The sequence below is a fragment of the Melanotaenia boesemani genome, chromosome 14 (genome assembly GCF_017639745.1).
Source record: "Melanotaenia boesemani isolate fMelBoe1 chromosome 14, fMelBoe1.pri, whole genome shotgun sequence".
Lineage (NCBI taxonomy): Eukaryota > Metazoa > Chordata > Actinopteri > Atheriniformes > Melanotaeniidae > Melanotaenia > Melanotaenia boesemani.
Window position 1 is genome coordinate 27,455,607 of NC_055695.1, and position 20,965 is coordinate 27,476,571.

The window sequence follows — 20,965 nt, forward strand, 5'->3', positions numbered from 1 at the left end:
TGCAGGTCCTAGTGTCTAGTTCTTGTATGAAGATGGCGGGCGTCCCAGTATGAGCCCCACTCCTCCCCAGCTAGCCCCGGCCCAAGGTCTGGAACAGATTACATCTGATATTAAACACATGGCAGCAGTTAGAAAGGAGAAAAGGCGAGAGAAGAAAAACGCTTAGGAAAAAAAGACAAAGAAAAGAAAAACAGACTGGGTTTGTCAAAGAGGTCCCTCCTAACTCTCCTCTCTCTCTTTCTGTCCTCGGTCCATTTTCTTCTTTTGTCTCTTTCCCTTGTTAGAGTACAGATATCACGTCCACTTTTCTGCCCAGCAGTCAAAAAGCAAGGGCAGAGATTTGAGCTTTATGTGCCCTTTTAACCAACCAACAAAGTACAAGTGCCTTTAATAGGGAAAGAGTTATGAAAGGAGATCAATTAAGACCTAGATATAAAACCTGTACGTAGCTTGAAGTCAGATCCAGGGGCCACTTTCAACAAAAATTGCCATTATTTGCTAATTTAATGACGATGAAGCTCTTTTGTGACCCCATTTAATTCTTTTGCACAAAACACTTGAAGCTGTTTCTGCTGGCAGCAGATGGTAATGGTCTAACACACAAGCCTTGTCAGCCTCTCCCATTAGAGATGTGGATCAGTGTGTTTTGTAACCTAGCGGATAATGAGATGAGGGACTGAGATGTACCCTACGATTGCACCAAGAGGAGCCTCAGTCTCCAGACTCTTATGCTTTGCCTCTGATGTAAGGACAGCCCCGATCTTTCCCGAGGAATGTTGGCACGCACACATATTTTAGGTGGATTGAGAACATCCCTAATGTTCCCTCTAATTTCTGCCTTTTCCTGTGAGGCATCCCACTGGGGAGTCTTCACCCTCCTCTCCAAGCTGCCACACTCTATCAGCAAAACAAGTGTTCAGTGACGTCTGTGTTCACGTTTGTACTCTGAGGTTTGTGTAATCTGAATAAACAAACAGGAAAAGCAACAGTTGCTCAGCCTGCTTGTGCTAAAAATCAACCTTTATTGCATTTTTTTATTTATTTTTTTTCCTCCTCGGGACTAGACTCTCCTCTTTGATTGCTCTACCCATCAGGTCAGCTGCAGCAAGGTCACTGTGGGAGGCAATGCTGACCAGTAAACATAAAGAGGGGGTGATGGAGGTTCGTCGGCACCTGGTGGAGGCAGCCAGCAAAGAGAAGCTGCCAGTCAAGATGAGCATGGGTAAGATTCTAAATGCCACAGATGTGCATGAAGCAGTATTTCCCATGAAGCATAAAACAAATTCATACATTACACTGGAAATTAAACAGAAACATTTGCGTCACATAAAAGGCATCATATGTAGAAATTTCAATGCCTAAGGAGAAGCATGTGTTGGGATTGCAGTGATTTGAAGCGGGACCACAGCGCCTCCTACTGAGATCCAGCCTCTCTGCCTCGCCATATATTTGCCCATGTGGCCACAGAGGAAATCTGAACCACATGTTGGCTGCGTGACACGCACTCGCACAAACACACATGCCCCCCCCTTTGCACACACGCTGCTTTTCTCCAAAACGTTTTGTTGTTCGTTAATGAAGCAAAGGGGGCTGAAGCAGCGAGGGATAAAAATATGTGAAGGCACGCAAAAATAAAGCTGTCACACGCACAAGTCTGCACTGCCCTCGTGCACGCTCACCTTTATGCTGCCCTCTTACTCACAAAGTTAATGGGTGTAGTACACACTCACACACAGGCGTAATATGCAGGTTAACATCTGGCAGAGAGGGGAGTTTTAAAAGGGAGGGGTGGTGTGGTCCCTTAGCTCCTATAATCTGTGAGGTAAAGAAGGTCCTCTCGTTGCAGGTTGTAAAGTGGTAGAAGTCACACACTGGGATATATGCACACACCCAAGTTGTCATGCATTTAAATCTATGCATTATGGTTGCTTTCTCTTGGTTTGTGATAGAACACTTGCAAATTTTCTGTTCACTTCTGGATTTAGTTAAAGAGTTTTGATAGTAAAATGAAGAATTAATGAAGTTATAGCATAAAAGCCGCTCCTGCCCACTGAGTAACACTCTGTTGACTTTGTCTTTGCTGAGAGAGATTTAAAAAAAAATGGGGGGGAAGAGCAAGGAGAGAAGGGGGCACTGTAAGACCCCCTCTCACACTGAACCTTTATACCCTACTGGTAGGAGGGTAGCATTTCTTCACTCGCATCTGAGCACGTCCTCACTCTGGTAGGTTTTTGGTCTACAGGCTCAGCATTCTCACATACTCTCAGACCCAACTTGGCTTCTCAACAGGATAAGATCATCCAGAGAGAGGCAGAGAAAATAATCCATTTCTCAGAGCTTGAGTTCTCATAGTACGAGGGGATGATGAAACACTCTCCGTGTGTGTGTGTGGACATGTACAGGATGAGGCTGTTCCCTGTTTGTGTTGAGTGTTTTTGCTTTTAACGGGGAATTAGTTTGCCGGCTTTGGTTTCATTGTGTATAAACATGTGTTTGTGTGCCTGTCTGTGTGTGTGTGTGTGTGTATGTATGCATGTATACGTGTGTCACATGATTGCATGGTTTGTGTTCTTACAGTGCGACCTGATACTGGAGTGTAAATGAGATGTGTTGACAGTGCTTTTCTTCCTGTGGTGCAGGCAGAGCTTTCAACAGCAGGGATGAGCTAGACTCAAGCAGACAATTGATTGTATTCATCATTTCATGAAATTAAATTTAAGAAGATGTTTGGGTGGGGGGGATGTGTGAATTAAGGTAACATCAATGGTTTCAGTACAATGTATGCATAAAGTTTCAGACTTTTACAGGTTTTCCGGATTTTGTTATGCACATTTGATATTTTTAACTATATGTTAAAAGGAGTACAAAGGAGAAGCAAAAATGAGGAAAACAAACCAGTTTACACTAAGAAACCAGGCAGGAGACAAACCAGTGATGTAGAACCGTGGATGTCAAGCCAAGCTTTTTTCTAAGCAGGTTGAATGTTGAAAAAAGTGTTGCACATCTTAAAAATAATACAAACGTAATAAAAAAGATATTAATAAAATACAAGAATACAACACAATAGCTAAATGTCAGCAGCTCAGTCTGACTTACAAGCCAAAGAATACAAAAAATAGACTTTAAACAAAGTTTTAAAATGTCCGCTGTTGTTGAAGCCCTGATGTGAAGGGGAATAGTTCCACAGTTTGGGGCCAAAAACAGAAAAATCAGATACTTCTCATCAGCAGATCTCAGAGCTCTGGAAGGAGTGGGTCCAGTTACAAGGTTGGAAAGATGAAACGTTGCTAGTACGGTGGCTGAGAAGTAGGGCTGGGCGATACTTCAGATTTTGGTATCGATCTGATACCAACTCAGTCTGTATTACTGATGCCAATACTTCTTGACTGAAATGTCACAATCATTTAATGGTTTTGCTTTTATTTATTGATCAAGATTAAGATAAAAATAAAACGCAGTACAAAGATTTTTGTCAAATGAAACATTTTTATTAACAACTGAGAAATTTAAATTTAAACTTTTTTGTTTGTAAACGATACAAAATAAAGTCAGCAATGTAACAAACAATAAAATAACTGTTATTTCCTTTTTATTAAACACACTTGTTTGAGAAAATAAAGTCATCAGTGCAAATAGGCTAAACAAAAGCAAAACCTACTATTGGTTGGCCTTCACAAGAAAAATATTGCTCATCAAGCTGGTATCGAACAATACTGATACTAGCCTTGATACTATCAATATTTAGATCAATCCACCCAGCCCAACTGAGAAGTGCAAAACATATTTACATTTCACAAAGCATATTAACAAATTTGAAAACAAAATTACATTTTAGAAAACAAGTGTACAAAATATTAAACACTTGAACAAGTGCAGAGACAAGTGGCAAAATACATATCCAGAAACAAATCAACAAAAAACGGCTCTTAAGGGAAAGTGAATGTCCTAAATACCAAAAAACTAATGCAGCGATGACCTCATCTTGTAGTTCGAACAAATCATTTCTAGTTCAGCTACATGCAGGGTGTCAGCCGCGGTTCTTTGAAGGCAAGAACTGCACAGAACATGCTTCATGAAAAAGTTCCAGGGATCGTCTCCATAAAGATCAGAAAGGTGTAAACTGGCTAAGTTGACTCTGCCAAAAGGGCAAACATTGTTCAGTTACCAAAAACTTCAAAAACAAACCACAGACTTTGTTAATTTGTTTCAGGATTCGTATCTTTTTTTCCTCTGGTATATTTGTCTTGGCACTTGTACAAGAAATTTGTTTCCTAAGATGTAAGTTTGTTTTCAAATTTGCAAATGTGTTTAATAAAATAAGCATTTATTTTAAAAAGATAGATGCATTTTCTAAATGTAGTTTTATTTTCTATTTTGTTAACACGGGACGTTGTGGGTCGGCAAAGGGAATGCTTTAAAGTGATTCTTGGAGTGATTCGCAGCCGAGTGTGAAGCGGCTGGGATGAGAATCAGCTCCTCCAAATCCGAGACCATGATCCTCATCTGGAAAAGGGTAGAGTGCTTTCTCCGGGTCGTGAATGAGGTCCTGCCTCAAGTGTTGTTCACGAGTGAGGGAAGGATGGAGTGGAAGATCGACAGGTGCGGTGTCTGCAGTGATGCAGACTCAGCATTAGGCTGTCGTGGTGAAGAAGGAGCTGAGCCAAAAGGCAAGCTTTTGATTTACCAGTCGATCTACGTCCCTACCCTCAACTGTGGTCACGAGCTGTGGGTAATGACCAAAAGAACGAGATAATAAATACAAGCAGCCGAAATGAGTTTTCTCTGCTGGGCGACCCGGCTCTCCCTTAAAGATAAGGCGAGAAGCTCGGTGATCCGGGAGGGGCTCAGAGTAGAGTCGCTGCTCCTCTGTATCGAGAGGAGATAGATGGGATGGCTTGGGCATCTGATCGGGGACGCCTCCCTGGCATCCCTGGTGATGTTTTCCGGGCAAGTCCCACAGGGAGGAGACCCCAGGGAAGACCCAGGACACACTGGAGGGACTACATCTCTCGGCTGGCCTGGGAACGCCTCGGGATCCCCTCGGATGAGCTGATAAATGTAGCCAGGGAGAGGGAAGTCTGGGCTTTCCTGCGTGGGCAGCTGCTCCCCGCAACACTAATTAAATTACAGAAGGAGGAAATCCAAAAGATAAAAGACTATGCAAACCTGTAAGTATTCAGACTTTTTGCAGTTGAATTATTTGGATCTTACTTCCATCAATGGTCCTAGAAATACTTGTGCAACTAGACCAGAGACCACCCTTACCTATCTGGATTTGTTGGAGCTAATGAAGACGTGTGTACATCTGTCTGCCTCCCAGCTGCTGCTATCAGAATAAAAATATTAAATCTGCAAGACAAAAGCATAAATCTTGAGAAGCATACAAAAAAAAGTGTAGCTTGAAGAGTCCAAACACGTTGTAGTCTTAGTTGTTCTAAAATGGGATAAGTTTGAAACCAGCAACACAATTCCTGGGTCTGACTTGCCAGCCAAAGTGAAAGATCATCTAAACAAAGACTCTGCTTTGTTTTGACCATTTAATGGTGGAGATGGTAGAACTTTAATGGAAGTATTACTTCTCAGTGAAAGACACATGACATGACCTGAGTTCACTAAAATACATCTAAATGACTCTAAGACCACATTAACAAGGTTTTCTGATAAAGTAAAGTTGGAACTGTTTAGCGGTTAGCTCCAGCAGTGTGTGGAGAAAACCAGTCACTGAGCATCACCTGATAAATCTATCCTTACAGCAAAATATGACTGTGGCAGTGACAAGGGCTTAAAGATGAGCCAGAATAGAGATGAGGAGCAAAGCAAACACCTGGTGTAAAAACCATTTCCAGAGTGCCCGGGGTCTTGGACTCAGGCAGAACGTAAAAAACGAGACCATATCCCAAATGAAACCACTAAGAAAACTCAAGACAAGCTTTAATGAATCCCAAGTCCTAAGGTGACCCACCCAAAATTCAGACTTTGATCTGTTGCAGTCTCTTTAGAGAGACCTGAAAATGTCTGTGCACTTACACTCCCTGTTTGACCTAATGGAGCTTGAACATTTTTCCCAAAAAGAATGATATTCCTAGTGACATAATCCCAGTAAGATCTGAAGCTGCCAGAAGTGTTTTAACCAACTACAAAGTGAAGGGCCTACATACTTATGTAAATGGAAGACTTTTGTCATTTTTATTGTTTAAGCAGTTGATAAAACACTCTATCAAGTTGTTTGTGTTTAGTCATTAAGGAGAGCTGTATGGTGATTGATGAGGAAAAATAGTAAGACTATTTTAACATGACTGACTAAAGAAACTTTTAAATCCTAACTTCAATAATGTGAATTCATAATTGAACATTTTCTGTCTTTTTGTCAGTGAATGCAGTTTCATAATTTATCAAAACAAACACTGTCCATTTTGAGGCAAAAGGGATTGGTAATTATATTTAGTGTGGTCATTGTTAGCCACATTTTAACCAATTTGTTTGAAAAGGCCTTTTAGACTGCTAATTAATCATACTCTTTTGCCGTCCTGAAGCAGCACATGCTGTCATTGGTGTGCAGACAAATGCTCAATGCTCAAATTCTATTACAATCTCTATTTTTCAGAAAGACAAAACTGAACTGAACATTCTGTTGCATGTCACATAAGATATATCACATAGGCCTATCACATCTTCCTGATAAATGAATGATGATCTTAAAAGATAGTCGTCAGTGTGACTGACCACCTGTTCATCTTTCATCGTGGAACTGCTCAAAAGTACTCAACACACTGATTATCCAGAACTACTCAGTAGATGTTTTTATCATCAGCAAATCATTTATAAAAGGACCAAAGCTTAGTGATGATGTTATAGCAATACTCAAAACAGTAGGTGTGATATATGGTGAATAAAGTGTGAAATGGGGTATAATATGTAAGGCAAACAAAAGAAGTATACAAGCAGCATCCTTGAAAGGGGTCAAAGTCCTTTTAACTTTATCTGCCCAGTGTGTGAAATAAAGTGTGACCATAGGTGTGATAGAACTACAAAGATAATACATTTTATATACATATTATACTAGTGCATTTTGAAAGTATGTATATATATTTTCCTAATTAAATCAAAATATGAACATATTTCATATTTGTTTATCTGTGAACTAATATTTTTGAGCTGTAAATATATACAGTGGGGCAAAAAAGTGTTTGGCAGCCACCAATTGTGCAAGTTATCCCACTTAAAAAGATGAGAGGGTCTGTCATTTTCATCATAGGTACATTTCAACTGTGAGAGACAGAATGTGGAAAAACCCCACAAAATCACATTGTATGATTTTTAAACAATTTATTTGTATAATGATGCAGAAAATAAATATTTGTCCAATAGCATCGGTAACAGTAGCACCTCACAATAGTGTTGACATTGTGTGTCAGCATGCTAGTATTTAGTTTTAATTCAGAACAGTATTGTACCATCATTTACATCCTGTTATCAGCTAGCTAAGTAGCTTCAGCTAGCATCACTGTGGGTTATCATTTTTTGTTAGCATGCTAACATTTGCTTTTAGTTAAAAATAACATTGTGCTATCAAGTGCAGTCTCAAAGCAGCTAGCTAACTTCTGTTAGCATGACATTGGGTTATCATATGGATGTTAGCATTTTAACATTTGCTTTTAGTTCAAAACAACATTGTTCTATCGAATGCACCCTCATGGTGTTTGGCTAGCTTCCACTGACATGATTGTTTCTTCCTTGTCTTGTGTTAATTTACACAAAACAAAAATAGCAATAACACAATAAAATGTGATAAATCTGAACTGATTTTATGATAAAACACAAAGGAAATGGCAACAATCTTTGACTGTGTCCATTTTATATTGTAGCTATATGTGTAAAGTCTTTCCTAGCAGGCATTTTAATCCTGAAATAACATCAATAACATTTATTGTGGTAAAGAGAAATGGCAGATGAAAGTTCCTTTTGACATAAACACTAGTCAAGGCCTGAATTATGCAGTAATGTAGTTACCCAGGTGCAGCGCTTGCTCTAATTTACAGTAGAGTCTTGAGAGGGGCCACAACAATGATCTACAAATAAAAGTTCCAGGACATTCCTCACTTTGGGAGTACATAAAGAATTGTCTCAGCGTTCCTGTGTCCCTCAGTGTTCCTGTGTCCCTCGTGCTTGTAGAATTACTTGTGAGGCTGTCCAGCTGCTAAGGCAAGTTACCACTCAGCTCTCCGCTGACATCAGACATCACTTAGCCTCTGTGTAACCCTGTGCACCTAGAATGAAAGTCAATTTCTGGTAAAGGAAGTAAATTATTGTTTGCTCTTACCCTTTTTTGCATTATTGAAGACTTTGATCATGGCTGTGTCTCAGCGGTCACCCCTGTATATCAAGCCAAAACGGATCGCTGCTCAATTCCTTTCTGGCATGAGTATCAAAATTCAATTTGTTTTATAGCTGTTCCTGCAATAAATGCACCCAAAAGAACTTTAAAATGGCTTCAAGGTTTAGGTTTCTCCCATTTTAGGTTACAAGCAACAAAACGTGTAGTAATGTGTATACCTGAGGCATCAGGCTTGTGGTGCCTTTGAACAAAAGCACACATGCTAATGTAATTGGTTCATTTGTAATATCTGGTTTTCATACATGCATTTGCCAGTCCATTAAATATCTTTGCATGTATACATTATATGACAATATGTCAAATACATAAAACATATAAGTTCCAGAAAACTATAAAAACAAAGAAATTAAATTGAAGAATGAAAGCATATTGCTGTGTGCTCTTCTCTTACAAGCACAGTTTGAAATGAGGGTTCAGCTCACAGATCATCGCCCTTAGATTAATTTTTCATCTGGCAACAAGATGCCTGAGGAATCGCATAACTATTTTGAGGGAAGTTCAGTGACATAGATAAGAGCCAAGGCTCGGCCAGGATTGTTTGAGTGTGTAGTGGAGAGCAGGCTTTTGTGTGGCTTTTTTTGGCTTAACTTTGTTTTTCCTTCTTTTTTTCCCCCCCAATGTCTTCCATTTTCTTGCTTGCACTCATCTGGTCTGCTTTAGCTGTGAAGTCTGATTACACTTGGCCTTTGCCGTGCCATTCTTGGTTGTCTATGTTGGGTTTAACTTGGTGATTGGTCTTCGGTTTGCATGTATTTCCTGGTTCTGCGCTGAATTATGGTTGGCACATCAAACTTAGGTAACTTAAGTTACGGCTGGATATGTTCACAATAGAACTTTTCAGTTTTCTGAATATGTCTAGAGTGAAGTGTTTTCTTTTTAAAAAAAAAAAACTTTGATTCCAGAAAGACATTTGACTCTGCTTTTGTACAATTGCTTTGTTCTTTGGAAGGCTGGATTTCCATCCAGCGGCGCTGCCAGAATGTATTTTTTTGCTAAAATGAGTTTCTTTTCTGGCCTCCCCAGATGATTACCCCAAGTTTCATCTGAAAATGGCACACATCCATAGATGTTTCTCATACATAACATGCTGCTGTCATTGCATTTTATCTTTGGTATGCTGCAACTTTCTCCTCTTTTCTTTTTTCTTTTCCTCTTAAATTCTGCCTGTCTGTTTCTCTTCTAGTCATGTGTTTGGCCCCAGTAAAGCAAACACTGGCCATGTAGTCCAACAGGAAATACTCCCACATCTGTTGCTGGTTCTGAACATCAACATGGAGAAGTAGGCTCTATGGAGAGTTAATATGTGCCCTCTCTATGTCCCAGCCCCTGACACAGCCCACTCATTGCTCTGGGCCACCCTGTGCATCCCAACCCCCAGCAGCTTCTACATCCTTTACATTGGCTTTTGTTTCTTTTGTGTCATCTCTGTAAATCTTTGTTTGGTGGGTCTTTGGGGGAGATTCAGAGGATCCTAAACAGTGTGAGCAACCTGGCCTCCCTCTATTGCCTCTATAAATAATCAGTGAAATCCTAAGATTTACACTTATTAGTCACACTCAGGATGTGCTCTCAGGAGCTCTTATCAGTGTCGCTGCACCTCGGCTATACGTAGACATGCTAATGCTCACACATACACACAAATATATACCGTGTGACTCATGTGTAACTGAGAACTGTAACACTCCTCCACACGGGGAATGTATTGCAGACTGACAACCACACAGATGGGACACTAAACATGATTGCTCCAACAGTGAAAACTGGCTGACAAGTTATTGTAATGGCTCCAAATTGTCTCCCCTTCTGATTCCTTCTCCTCAGGCCGTGTGACCCCAGAGCAGCTGTGCTCCTACATTAAGCTGTTCCGGAGCAGTTGGGGGGCGCTACAGAGTCACTGTGGGGTGCTCCAGCTGGGCCTGGCCACAGCCCAGGCAATCCGCCACCATAGCCTGCCCCGCTGGGATGCCTGCCTGGCCTTCGAGAGGCTGCTGCTGCAGGTGCGCACTCATCTTCCACAAAAGTATCCCATCGTTACAGGCAGTGAAAACTGGGGAGTATCCTTCGGTTAAACATAGGATACCTGCTGTGACTGACAGATACTTTCTTTGAGCCATTTTACTGGAGAAAATCATCTGTTAACTGAATTCTAGGGAAATGTAGGTTGAATAGTTGAAAGTACTAAATAGGAAAACTGGATTTTTCCGCTGGAATTAACCTTTTCATTTCCCTCCTATCAATAGGTATTTTGTTTCTAATGCTCACAGGTAAGTGGGTGGTTTGCGTGATGGTGGCCAGAATGTTGTGTTAAACTGACAGAAACGGGGGAAACAAAAACACAGTTCCCTCTACCTCATAAACAAGGTCAGTTCTGTTTGGAGGGAAAACATTCGGATCCTGTAAACACAGTAAATATGCTAGTTCCATCATGATGTTTGGAGGCTTTAGAGTCGGGAGGAGGAGGAAGAGGTCTATTTTACAGGGTAGGGCAGAAGTGGATGTACACGTGTGCTTGACTTCTACAAGGTCAGAAAGCAGGTCTGATGGAGGGGACCGAGAGAGAGGGGATGAGATGGAGATGGGGTAATAAGAATTAATCAAAAGCCAAAGCGCACATAGTTAATAATGCACCTTTTATTTTATCTCATCAGCAAGTGATCAGCACGTTTTCTGTACCATGTCCTTCTCCTCTTCTTCCTCATCTTACCTTACTATTTTCATTGAGCCTCTTTATTTAAGCTGTAAGACAAGCGGTAGGACAACAGAGTATTTAGGAACTTATTAAACTAAGTCATGGAAAACTTAAACAAGCCTTCAGCCATGGTCTATGCCAAAATGGAATTTGAAAACAACCTCTTAAACCTCATTGCTCTGCTAGGACCACTCGTTTATTAAATAGAGGGAAGACTCCAGGGCTTTTAGTTCCAGTAGCCACTTACTTCATGACTCTACTTTGATCCACTTCCCCATGGTCGTCCACCATACCTGGATAATTCAGACCACCTTTCTCCCCGCTCCTTTTCAGTCTTAGTCTCTTGTGAGAACAAACAAGACTGCCTTCTTATTACTCTTCGTAACTAATGGAGACCATAATAATAGTTGTATTTAGCATCACTATATTTCTACTATTATTAAAACACTTGGCTTGATTTCAAAAGTACATTCTTCAAGAAATAAGTAAAAAAATCAGCACGGCCCTGAGTTTTTATTGAGGTATTAAGGGAAATGAGTTGCGTGTCCTCTCTGCCCCCTTCTGTTTGCTTAATTTCCAAGTGAGGTTTTTGCTTTGGCTCGCCATGGAGGGAGAGAAGTTAATTATGCTACAAAATGGCGGGATGAAATGCCTTGCAGCCGAGTGGTCGAGATGTGTTTGCTCAGCCTGAGTGTGTGTGAGGGCTGCTGTGGGGGTGACTGAACAGAGCTGGATGCCCCATCACTGGTGGACAAGTTTGAGTTCACTTGGGTCAACTTCAGTGGTACACTAAGGCCTCGGAGTGGGCGGCATTGAGGCAAAGGGCTATTTAGTTCAGGGCTTGTCCATCCTAACACTTTACCAGTGTAAAAATGATTAAATATAGCAAAAAAAGATTAAAATCTGTCAGGAAATTAACTCTGCAACCTTAACTTGAGAGAAAATATACTTGTTAAGAAAAGTACACAGATGTGGTTGTTGCTGTTAACATGTTAGTTGGACTATGGTATAAATGTGGTCAGCATGATACTGGTGTTCACTGGATTTATCACCTCTAATTTAGTGCTAACATTTGTATGAGGCAGTCAGATATCATCTTGTCTGGCACTGCCACCCTGCTTGCATATACACCCTCCCACTATCCTTTGCTACCCGGGGTTCTGGCTGTCTGGGATGCCACTGGGTTTACTCTGAATGGGCCAGATTGAGCAGACTTGGTTGAGCTCCAGCCCGCAGTTGAAGAATGTGCGCGCTAGACATGCTCAGTGCTAGACAGGGGTGGCGCAGCCAAAGCAAAACTCAACAGACTTACTCTTTCACCGCTTCCCAGAACATCACAGACGCACCTTCCCACCAGCCTTCACCAAACTAAACATGCACACTAATGCTGCACATCCCTCACACAGACAGCAGACTTTAGGACATGCTCCATCTTTTGGGATCGCAGACTTTTCAGCCACACTGTTGAGAATTCTTGTCACATCACCGCACATGGTCGCGATGACAGCAGCACAGCAGAAATGAGCTAACCCCCCTCACCCCTGGCCTGTTGCTTTACTCTGCTGGGATTATCAGGGCACGCCTCTGCAAACATTCAAGCGCAGAGTTATTACTGGTCACAGACAGAAAGCTGCACTCGGCCGTGTGTCCCCATCTCCCATGGGTCGCTCAAACTGCCTGCCTGGTTCTTATCTCTGTCTCCGCTGCATGTTTGTGTTTAAGTCTAAAGAGGTGAAAATATGACTTAAAGTTGAGCTGGAGATCCAAACTCTGTGACCTTAGCATCAATTTAAAGTGGTCATACGCTATAGAATAATTCTGTTTAAACAGAAAAATTACCTTGTTATTTACAGTAACTCGTCACACAAGATAAACAAAATCTAAAGAAAGATGTTTGCATTTGTCTAAATATAATGTAACAAAATGGACCAGAATGATAAAGTTTAAACAGATAGTAATGATTTGATGTGAGTCTAATATCTGGATGTCAATAGGTGCGACGTCTGAGTGGATTTACTGTCAGCTTTCATCTTCAGTCAGTCATACATGGAAAAGAGAAATCCCTTTTTTTCTTTCTCAGAAGAATAATGTGACCTTTGAAGTCTAAGATAAATTGGATGTAATGCCACTCTTTGATTGCAGCGGCCGTGTAATTGCTGTGCTCCTTTTTTGAAGATTTTTCTGAGCTGACTGCAGTTTTGATCAGGTCTTATCAGATCTGTTTGTTTTTTTGTTGTTTGTTTTTTCTTGGCCCAGGCAGTTTTAGAAGATGAAGTTACAATAATTAATAAATTAACTGTAATTGATTAGAAATAAATGTTTTTTTTTCTATAAAATATAGATAAATAAGAAAAAAAGCAATTTAAAAAAACTTATTTTAGCTAATCTTTGGCAGATGTCAAACAGTTTAAAAAAGAAGATAAAAAAAAACATTAAATACTAGTTTTTACAAATAATTACTTGTACACTATATTGAGAAATTTACTTATATTTAAATTGAGCTAAACAATTTTGATCTCCTATTGGGGTGGCAAGATAAAAAGTACATCTGCTTTCCAGTTAGAGGAATTTCTGCTTTTGTGCAGGTTAAACAAATAACCAGCATGTATGTGTGCAGAGGCAGAATGCAGCCCTTCTTAATACATCTAACATTAGTCTCATTTATAGACTATTTGTATACAATACCAGTCAAAATGTTGGACCCATTTTCCCATTAGATTTAATGCATTCTGCCATTAGGTTTAATGGGAAAGTGAGTCCAACCTTTTGACTGGTAGTGTTTACATTGCAAATGATGCTGTTGTTGGAAAATACAACAATTATATTGCATATTGTTCTCCAAATGTTGTGCAACCAAAGTTTCTGGCCAGTGTTTGCTGTGGGGTTTTTTTTTTTCTGTCTGGTTTATAAATTACCACTCCCAGTAATAAGAGTCAGGAGCGTCCTCAACCAACAACCCCTGGACAGTCTAGAGTAGGGATAACCAAAGTTAGTCCTCAAGGGTCGCTGTCCTGCAGGTTTTGAATGTTTCCTGCTGCAACACACCTGTATCAGATTAATGGGTCAACATGCTAGGGAAGGACTTGACAACGAGCTGTTAAGGAGGGACATTTCATTTGAAACAGTTGTGATGGAGCAGGGATACATCTAAAACCTGCAGGACTGTGGCCCTCCAGTGACTGGAGTTGCCCATGCCTGGTGTGGAGACTCCTGACCCTTCACCTTCATCCCTTGACCCTTTCTGGACACAAACTGACCTGCAGAGGCTTAAACTTGCAGATCTGCAGTATGTTGGGGTGACAATATAAACCAGTACAAAGCTGAAAAAAGCCAGCCCCCAGAATGCTGATTGTTATGCAGTTATACTAATGCAACATCTGGATTGTATCATTTCTTATGGCGACCGAAGAAAAAATGCTGTTATTGGTTCTGTGTAGCTCTCATCTTATCTGAGCTGCATGCCACAGATAGACAGGGGGCTTCTAGTCAGTAATTGGTCTTTCCCTGGGGTATGGAGCCTGTCCCCACATCCCAGACATTCCCATTTATGCTGCATCTCTGCCTCTTCATGTAGTTCGCTGGCAGTTGTAACAAAGAGGTGTGAATGACTCTGGGGCACTGCCCTGAAACGTCCAGCATTGACCTCTTCCAGTTCCCTACTGTTTAACAGCGTCACATCTGAACTGACCTGGACTGACCGTCTCCCCATCCATCCACTTTCTATACCACATTCTCCCTCTTCCAGCCCTGGAGCAACGCAGATCTCTACACAGAACAAGCCACAGGAGGTTCGGGATCATCTCCTGTTTGCGTCTTAACAAAGTAGCCCCTTTGTTTCCGCTCTTGTTTCTGTTCATCCTTTCTTTTTTTTTCTTTCTTTTTTTTTTTACTATGCTCTGCTGTGAACTTTCTTTAAGATACATTATGTTTACCCTCTTTCTCTGTCATGCACTCACCAAACATATGCCTCACTATAACATACACTCAAGTGGTCCACATGAACTCCTGTGCTTTGCTAAACTACAAGCCTCTAATTTCTAGCATAAGAAGTGTTTTAAAACCAGAGGGAATGCATAGCTGGAAAAGAGCTGGGTTTATCAAAAATGTGAATTATTTATCTATCTCTTCCTTCCTGTGTTTAGTTGAGAAGGATTACAGTGGAAGAGAACAGCAGTTATGGAGCTCACTCCCAGGAAGACACAGGAATAGTCCCCATCTCAAGCCCCCTTCCTCTACCCAGCCCCCTCTCTCTCAGCGACGATACCCTGACGGCTGTGTTTACATTATTCTGCAGAGCTGAGTTCTAATGTACTATCTGTTTAATAGGCAGAGAGAGGCCTGTTTATAGAGATGGACCTTTTTAACAGAGGTGATGGGTTGGTAGGCCAGAGGGCAACACCAACTCATCTCACTTCCTGTTATCATTACCTCTCCTCTCTGAGACAGATAGGTGCTCGGCTCACTCCTCTTTCTGCATTACTTATCCTTAATCGCCCACCCGTCCTGCTGGCTGTGATTGTGTTCAATCTGTCTCTCCTGGAAAATCAAGGAACACAATAAAGTTGCCTGGCTTCACTTCTCAGCTCAATAGTAATTTGCATCTACTGCATTTTAAGCGTTCTACTAAGCATCTTTCTACTAAATCTATATCTCAGCCCAGTGAACTGAAACCGTTTAGGAATTGCTTTGATGCTAATAACTTTAGAATTATAGCGCTGCACCTCCCTGAATGTCAGACATGGAGAATAAGAAGGGCTCCCATGTATCGCTCTGTAAAGTTGTATTTGCTGCAAACGTACATCTGTGGATGTTTTTGTTCTTTTTTTTAACTGGCTGTTAAACTGCAGGCTCAGTCAAAGCCCTTTACTTCCGGAGGACTTTTCATGTGGTGTAAACTTTTTTTCTCTCCCTCACGAATGTTTGTATGTTGAGGGTTCTGTAGAGTTTTAAGTTTTTTATATCCAAAGGACCCCCATCTTTGCTCAGATTTGCACAATAAAAATCTTTGATTTTTTTTTTTACACATTAAAAAAAAAAAAACCTTAAGTTCCAGAAATCTGTTGGTACTGAGCTGCATTGTCATCTTACTGTGTTTTAGTTGAGGTGGTTTAAGGATTGCAGTGAGATGGGGTGGGGTCCCTTGAAGTTCCCACTCACCCTCTCCATCTCTGGTAAATCAGGTCAATGTGGTCTGCTGACTTGGCCTCCTGGCGTCAGACTTCATTTGAGCATGCTCCAGCAAGACACCACAGACAGGAAGGGGGGGGGGGGGGTACCACAATGCCCAACATTCACACTTGGATTGTTAACAGGGGAAGGCCATAGAAAAAGCTGACCATTGAGTAAGTCAGCAGGTATTTACAAAAAAACCCAACAATGACCCACTGTCCCTGATGAAGCTGACCAGTGAGTCGCTTCATACCTTTCAGCTTCTTTTACTGGCACACAAGCCATCCCCTGCTTTACATGCCACTCGTCTCTCTTCATGTTAAGTTTCCATGATGTTCTGCATCTGAAACTATATCCAGATGTGTATTCAAGGAGATGTGTGTAAATCTACTTGTGCATGCAAGCATTCATGCATGTGCATCCTTTAATGGGCTTATTCCGGAAACATTGTCTCCACTTCCTGTTGTCACACACACTGGCTTTCTGTTTCCCCCGTAGAAAAGCTCCACCTCGGGACAGATTAACTATCAGGTCATTTGTCACTACCTGCTGGGCTGAGGCCAGGGAAGGTCACAGCCCACAGGACATGCGTCTTTGTGTCTATATGTCTGATCTGAAATGGAGACAGAGGAACATTCCAGGACCTTTGGGTGTCCTATCTGGAAACTGTTTGACTTAAAGTCAGATAAAAGATTTCTTTCTCTCTATTTTTTTTAATCAATTTGAAGACCTCATTTTGATTGATTTGTTCATGTGACTTTCACAGACAGTAAACTCATCCTTGGATGCAGCAGTCCAGAGCCCTCATTTATCAACCGTGCTTACTCACAGATCTGTGCATATTTAGTCTGAGAATGTTTTCCGGCCATACAAACTTAATCTAGTGGCAGAAAAGACAAACTGTTTTTACAGCTGTATCAGCATCCTTGTGCATTCTTCATTTAGTCAAAATAATAATTACTCAATTAGTATAAACAAACGTATACCTACATTGGTTTCAAAACTTAAAAGACACCTGTAACAGACAGGTGAGATCTGGCGTTCGATGTGATCAGAGGGACTTCTGATCAGATGGTTCCCCAGCTACTAACTACTATTCTGGGGAATATCCTGAGTTTTTGGTCACATCCATGAGACAGGTCGGAGCTGAATCATACTATCCATGCTGCATTTCGTCTTTTCTCCAGACCAAAATACATTTATTTTTCCTAAATAAATTCATATCAGACTAAAATCAAATGGGAGGGCCACAGTGATGCTGGGAATGTGAATGCAAGTTGCATTGAATCAAGTCTCCTTCATCTCTACAGAACATTTAAAAACAACCGAGGTCAACCAAAGAGCTTCACAGGATTAAATCACAACATCCAGTGATGGATGTTCTGTTGCGTTCTGTCCTCCAGCTTCAGATCTTTTTACCCCAACCCTTTTTCTGTTCATTTTTTTAAGTTTGATATCAGAAGATTTAACTATCTCTTAAAAAATAAAATAAAATTATGACTGAGATCTTTCCTCAATCTTAAATAAATTAACTGCACTTCCTTTTGTCTGCAGGGCTTATTTATTTTTTGTTTCACTTTTTTTATGCAGTATATTGTTTCAGAGGATTGTTGAATCATATTTATCTCCTGCTCTTAAAGTCTTTGCAAGTGTACTTAGATCTATCTTTTAAAATAAATGTTACCTGAACTTGAGTGAGATAAACAGCAATGTTTGGTTAGCTCCAAACTCAGTAGAATTTATTTCTTTCTTCCTCTCCATCACTGCCAGAAGGAACACAAGCAATTTCTGTTTGACTTCTAATGGGGTATGGTTAACAGAAGGCTTTTCTGAATGCAAACGGCCAAAAAAAGGCTTACTAACATGCAGTGGACTGGCCTTTAACACATTCAGCAAATACAGATTATTTGTACATACGAACATACTAAATTGCATTGATAGGGTGGAGTTGGACCTTTTTTTTACGGACGGTTGATAAATGAGGGCTCTCTTTCTTTCTGCTTGATTGACTGATTATGAATTGCTTATTCAGTTCCTCCTAACCTACACATTTGGGGACGCAGATTAGTTGTGCCCTCTACTGTGTTGGATGGGAAAAGGCTTGAATTTTGTAAACAGAGATGAATGAGCTAAGGTTGAGGAATGACTGACTCCTCCTCCCCTCCCCTTACATCATGAAACAAAGGTGGGACAAGGATCCCTCTTTGCTATAGCGTGTAATTATACCCATCTGCACCTACACCCTAAATCCCCCACCTCTCTGCTGCTCGATCATGCCCACCCTGCAGACTACTTTGTCACACCAGGGATTGGCCCAGTCACCCAGAGGCAACGAGACTGACTGAATCGCCATGGTAACTAAGCGGCAAGGGTCAAATCAGGTCAATCAGGGACAGGCTCCTGCCACCCTTCCTCTGTCATTAATTATCAATACTCCCCTGGGGCTCTGCTCCATATGTAACCATATTACTCAACAAGCTGGACCCAAATGGGTTGAGTGTGTGATCAGGGGAAATACCCTGCTTGTTTTTTTTTTTTAATTTTTTCATTTTTTAGTTTGTTTTTATTTAGTTTGTTTGTTTTTGTTTTTTCATGTCTATGACTGCATCAGCATAATCTATATTATCAACGAAGGAAAGATTCCACCTTGGCAACAGTTTTGAAACCAGTGTCTAATATATACACCATGTTAGTAATAAGAGCTCAGATCTGTCCTGTGATCTGTGTGATGAGCTCTGGTTTTAAAGGAATGCTGTATTTGATTAAACGTCTATAAAGCAAATAGTGGAGGAATCTGAAATAAATCCTGCAGCATCTCTTAGTCGTGGGAGCCTTTTTTATTTCCTTCAGAGGGGGCATTTGGTTGATTTTAGGAAAAAGACCGCACAGACCCCACAGGATGAGCTTACTTTTCATGTTTATAAGCTGCGACAATGCTAGCTGTGTCTGGATTTTCACCTTGAGCTGATTTTTGCATTTGTTATGCAACATGTGGAAGACAAAAATTTAATGCAACACGGCTCACTTTTGTCTTTTGTGAGTTTGAGATAATCTTGAATGAATTAGAAATAAAACTCATCTGTGGGAAGATTTTTAGGGGGGCAAGTGTGCCTTTATTCTTGTACTATGGCATCAGGGTGCAGTTATGTCATATGAAGACCCTGGACTCTGCTGGGATCTGGAGGTAGTTAATGCCATTTCTCCCCCCCTTCATTCCACAGTATTAGTACTTTTTTTAAGTTTTTGGTTTCACTTCTCCAGCATCTGTCTTTCCCCTCCCTGTAATCCTTTTATCTTTCATTATTATTGCTATTTCACGTGTGTTTATTCATACAAATGTATCTTATTATGTCTTTAGAGGCTTTATGTGGAGCAGAAAGAGTAAGAACAACTGCAGCCACATGCTTAAACATCCTCTAAGAGTGGCCAGTTTGAGCATGTACACACCGACAAAAATATTTGTAAATGGATTTGGTAGAAATGCTTCAGAACCTTGGCCAAAATACTGGATATGTTTAGTGGAATTATGACAAATGGAGACATTTTGCCCACATGTTGGATAGATGCAACTGACAGAAAGATGTTTCAGTGACCCATACATGACGTAAATGCATCAACTGTATTGTAAAAATGGAATATGTGGGCTGTTGGACAATGGTGCATTGCAAAAGAAAGACAGAGTCATGTTGAAAAGTTTCCACTGCCTGTCATTGTGTGTACTGGTTGAGGCCAAAACTGAGCCGTTCCAGCTCTCCACACTATAGTTGATTCAACAGGAAAACTTGATTTGAATACATGTGAGAGAGAAAACCTCATCAATCCTGGGAGTTTTCCCTCTCCAGCTTTTTCATCTGGAGTGAACTCATATGCCCCACTTCTCCTCTTCTATTGTTCTAAGCTAGCTGTACTTTGAGGCACATATGGGCCCATTTGTCCCTCTGCTGTTTTCATGGAAATGGGAAAAAGAATAAAAGTAACCCAAAACGAGCACAGACGCTCAACCGCTAATTATGAGCTGGTTGGGGTGGCAGGAATGGAGGGGGGTGGGGAAGGGCGGTGGGGGGGTCTGAGGAGCAAGGAGGAGGAGAGGAATGGTTGCTCATTCGCCTACCATGTGCCCCACTTGTCCCACTCTGAAGTCTCCTAAGCCATCATCTTCTCCACCCCACTGTCTTTTGTTTCATTTTGTTCTGAGTTATTTAAGATGCTGTGTGTCGTCCCTTTCATGTTAGCAGTAGTGATGTCTGTGCTCTGAGCGCCACGTCTAAACATCACAGCAGAAATGTCTGCGTGAGGGGCTCATTTGTCGAGCTTTATGGGCCTTTCGCGCAGTGCCTATTGTATGTTTGTGAGACATCATAAATCCTTGCTACGTATGATTTGATGATGTGTGTTCTGTTTGGGTGGTCATGTTTGTGTTGAAGTAGTCAAAGGCTTTTGCTCAAGTGTCAATTGTTTATTGTGGTTATTAGGAGTTGGTTATAGAGAGAGTGAAGCTTTTTACTCAGATAACACTTCAAATTCCTAATGCACATCTGGATGTGAGGATCAGAAGTTCAGCCGTCCTCACGCTGCACTAACCACATCTCCACATCCTGCTGAAAACATAACAGTCTAGTAGTGAAACTGCAGAATCTAATTTTTATTTTGCAAGTTTGCATGTAACAGTTTGTAATTAGTCCACTCTACCTACACGCTAATGTTTCCCCTTT

The 20,965-nt window shown here is 41.0% G+C and overlaps 1 protein-coding gene across 1 annotated transcript in view; it reads left to right on the top strand.

Moving 5' to 3' along the window:
- scfd2 (sec1 family domain containing 2) overlaps positions 1 to 20,965 on the top strand; it is a 114,464-nt gene that overhangs the window by 12,823 nt on the left and 80,676 nt on the right. Inside the window, exons 3-4 of the mRNA XM_042006466.1 lie at positions 1,095 to 1,222; positions 10,217 to 10,392. Coding sequence (XP_041862400.1) covers positions 1,095 to 1,222; positions 10,217 to 10,392 — 304 coding nt within the window. The remainder of the gene's footprint in view (positions 1 to 1,094; positions 1,223 to 10,216; positions 10,393 to 20,965) is intronic.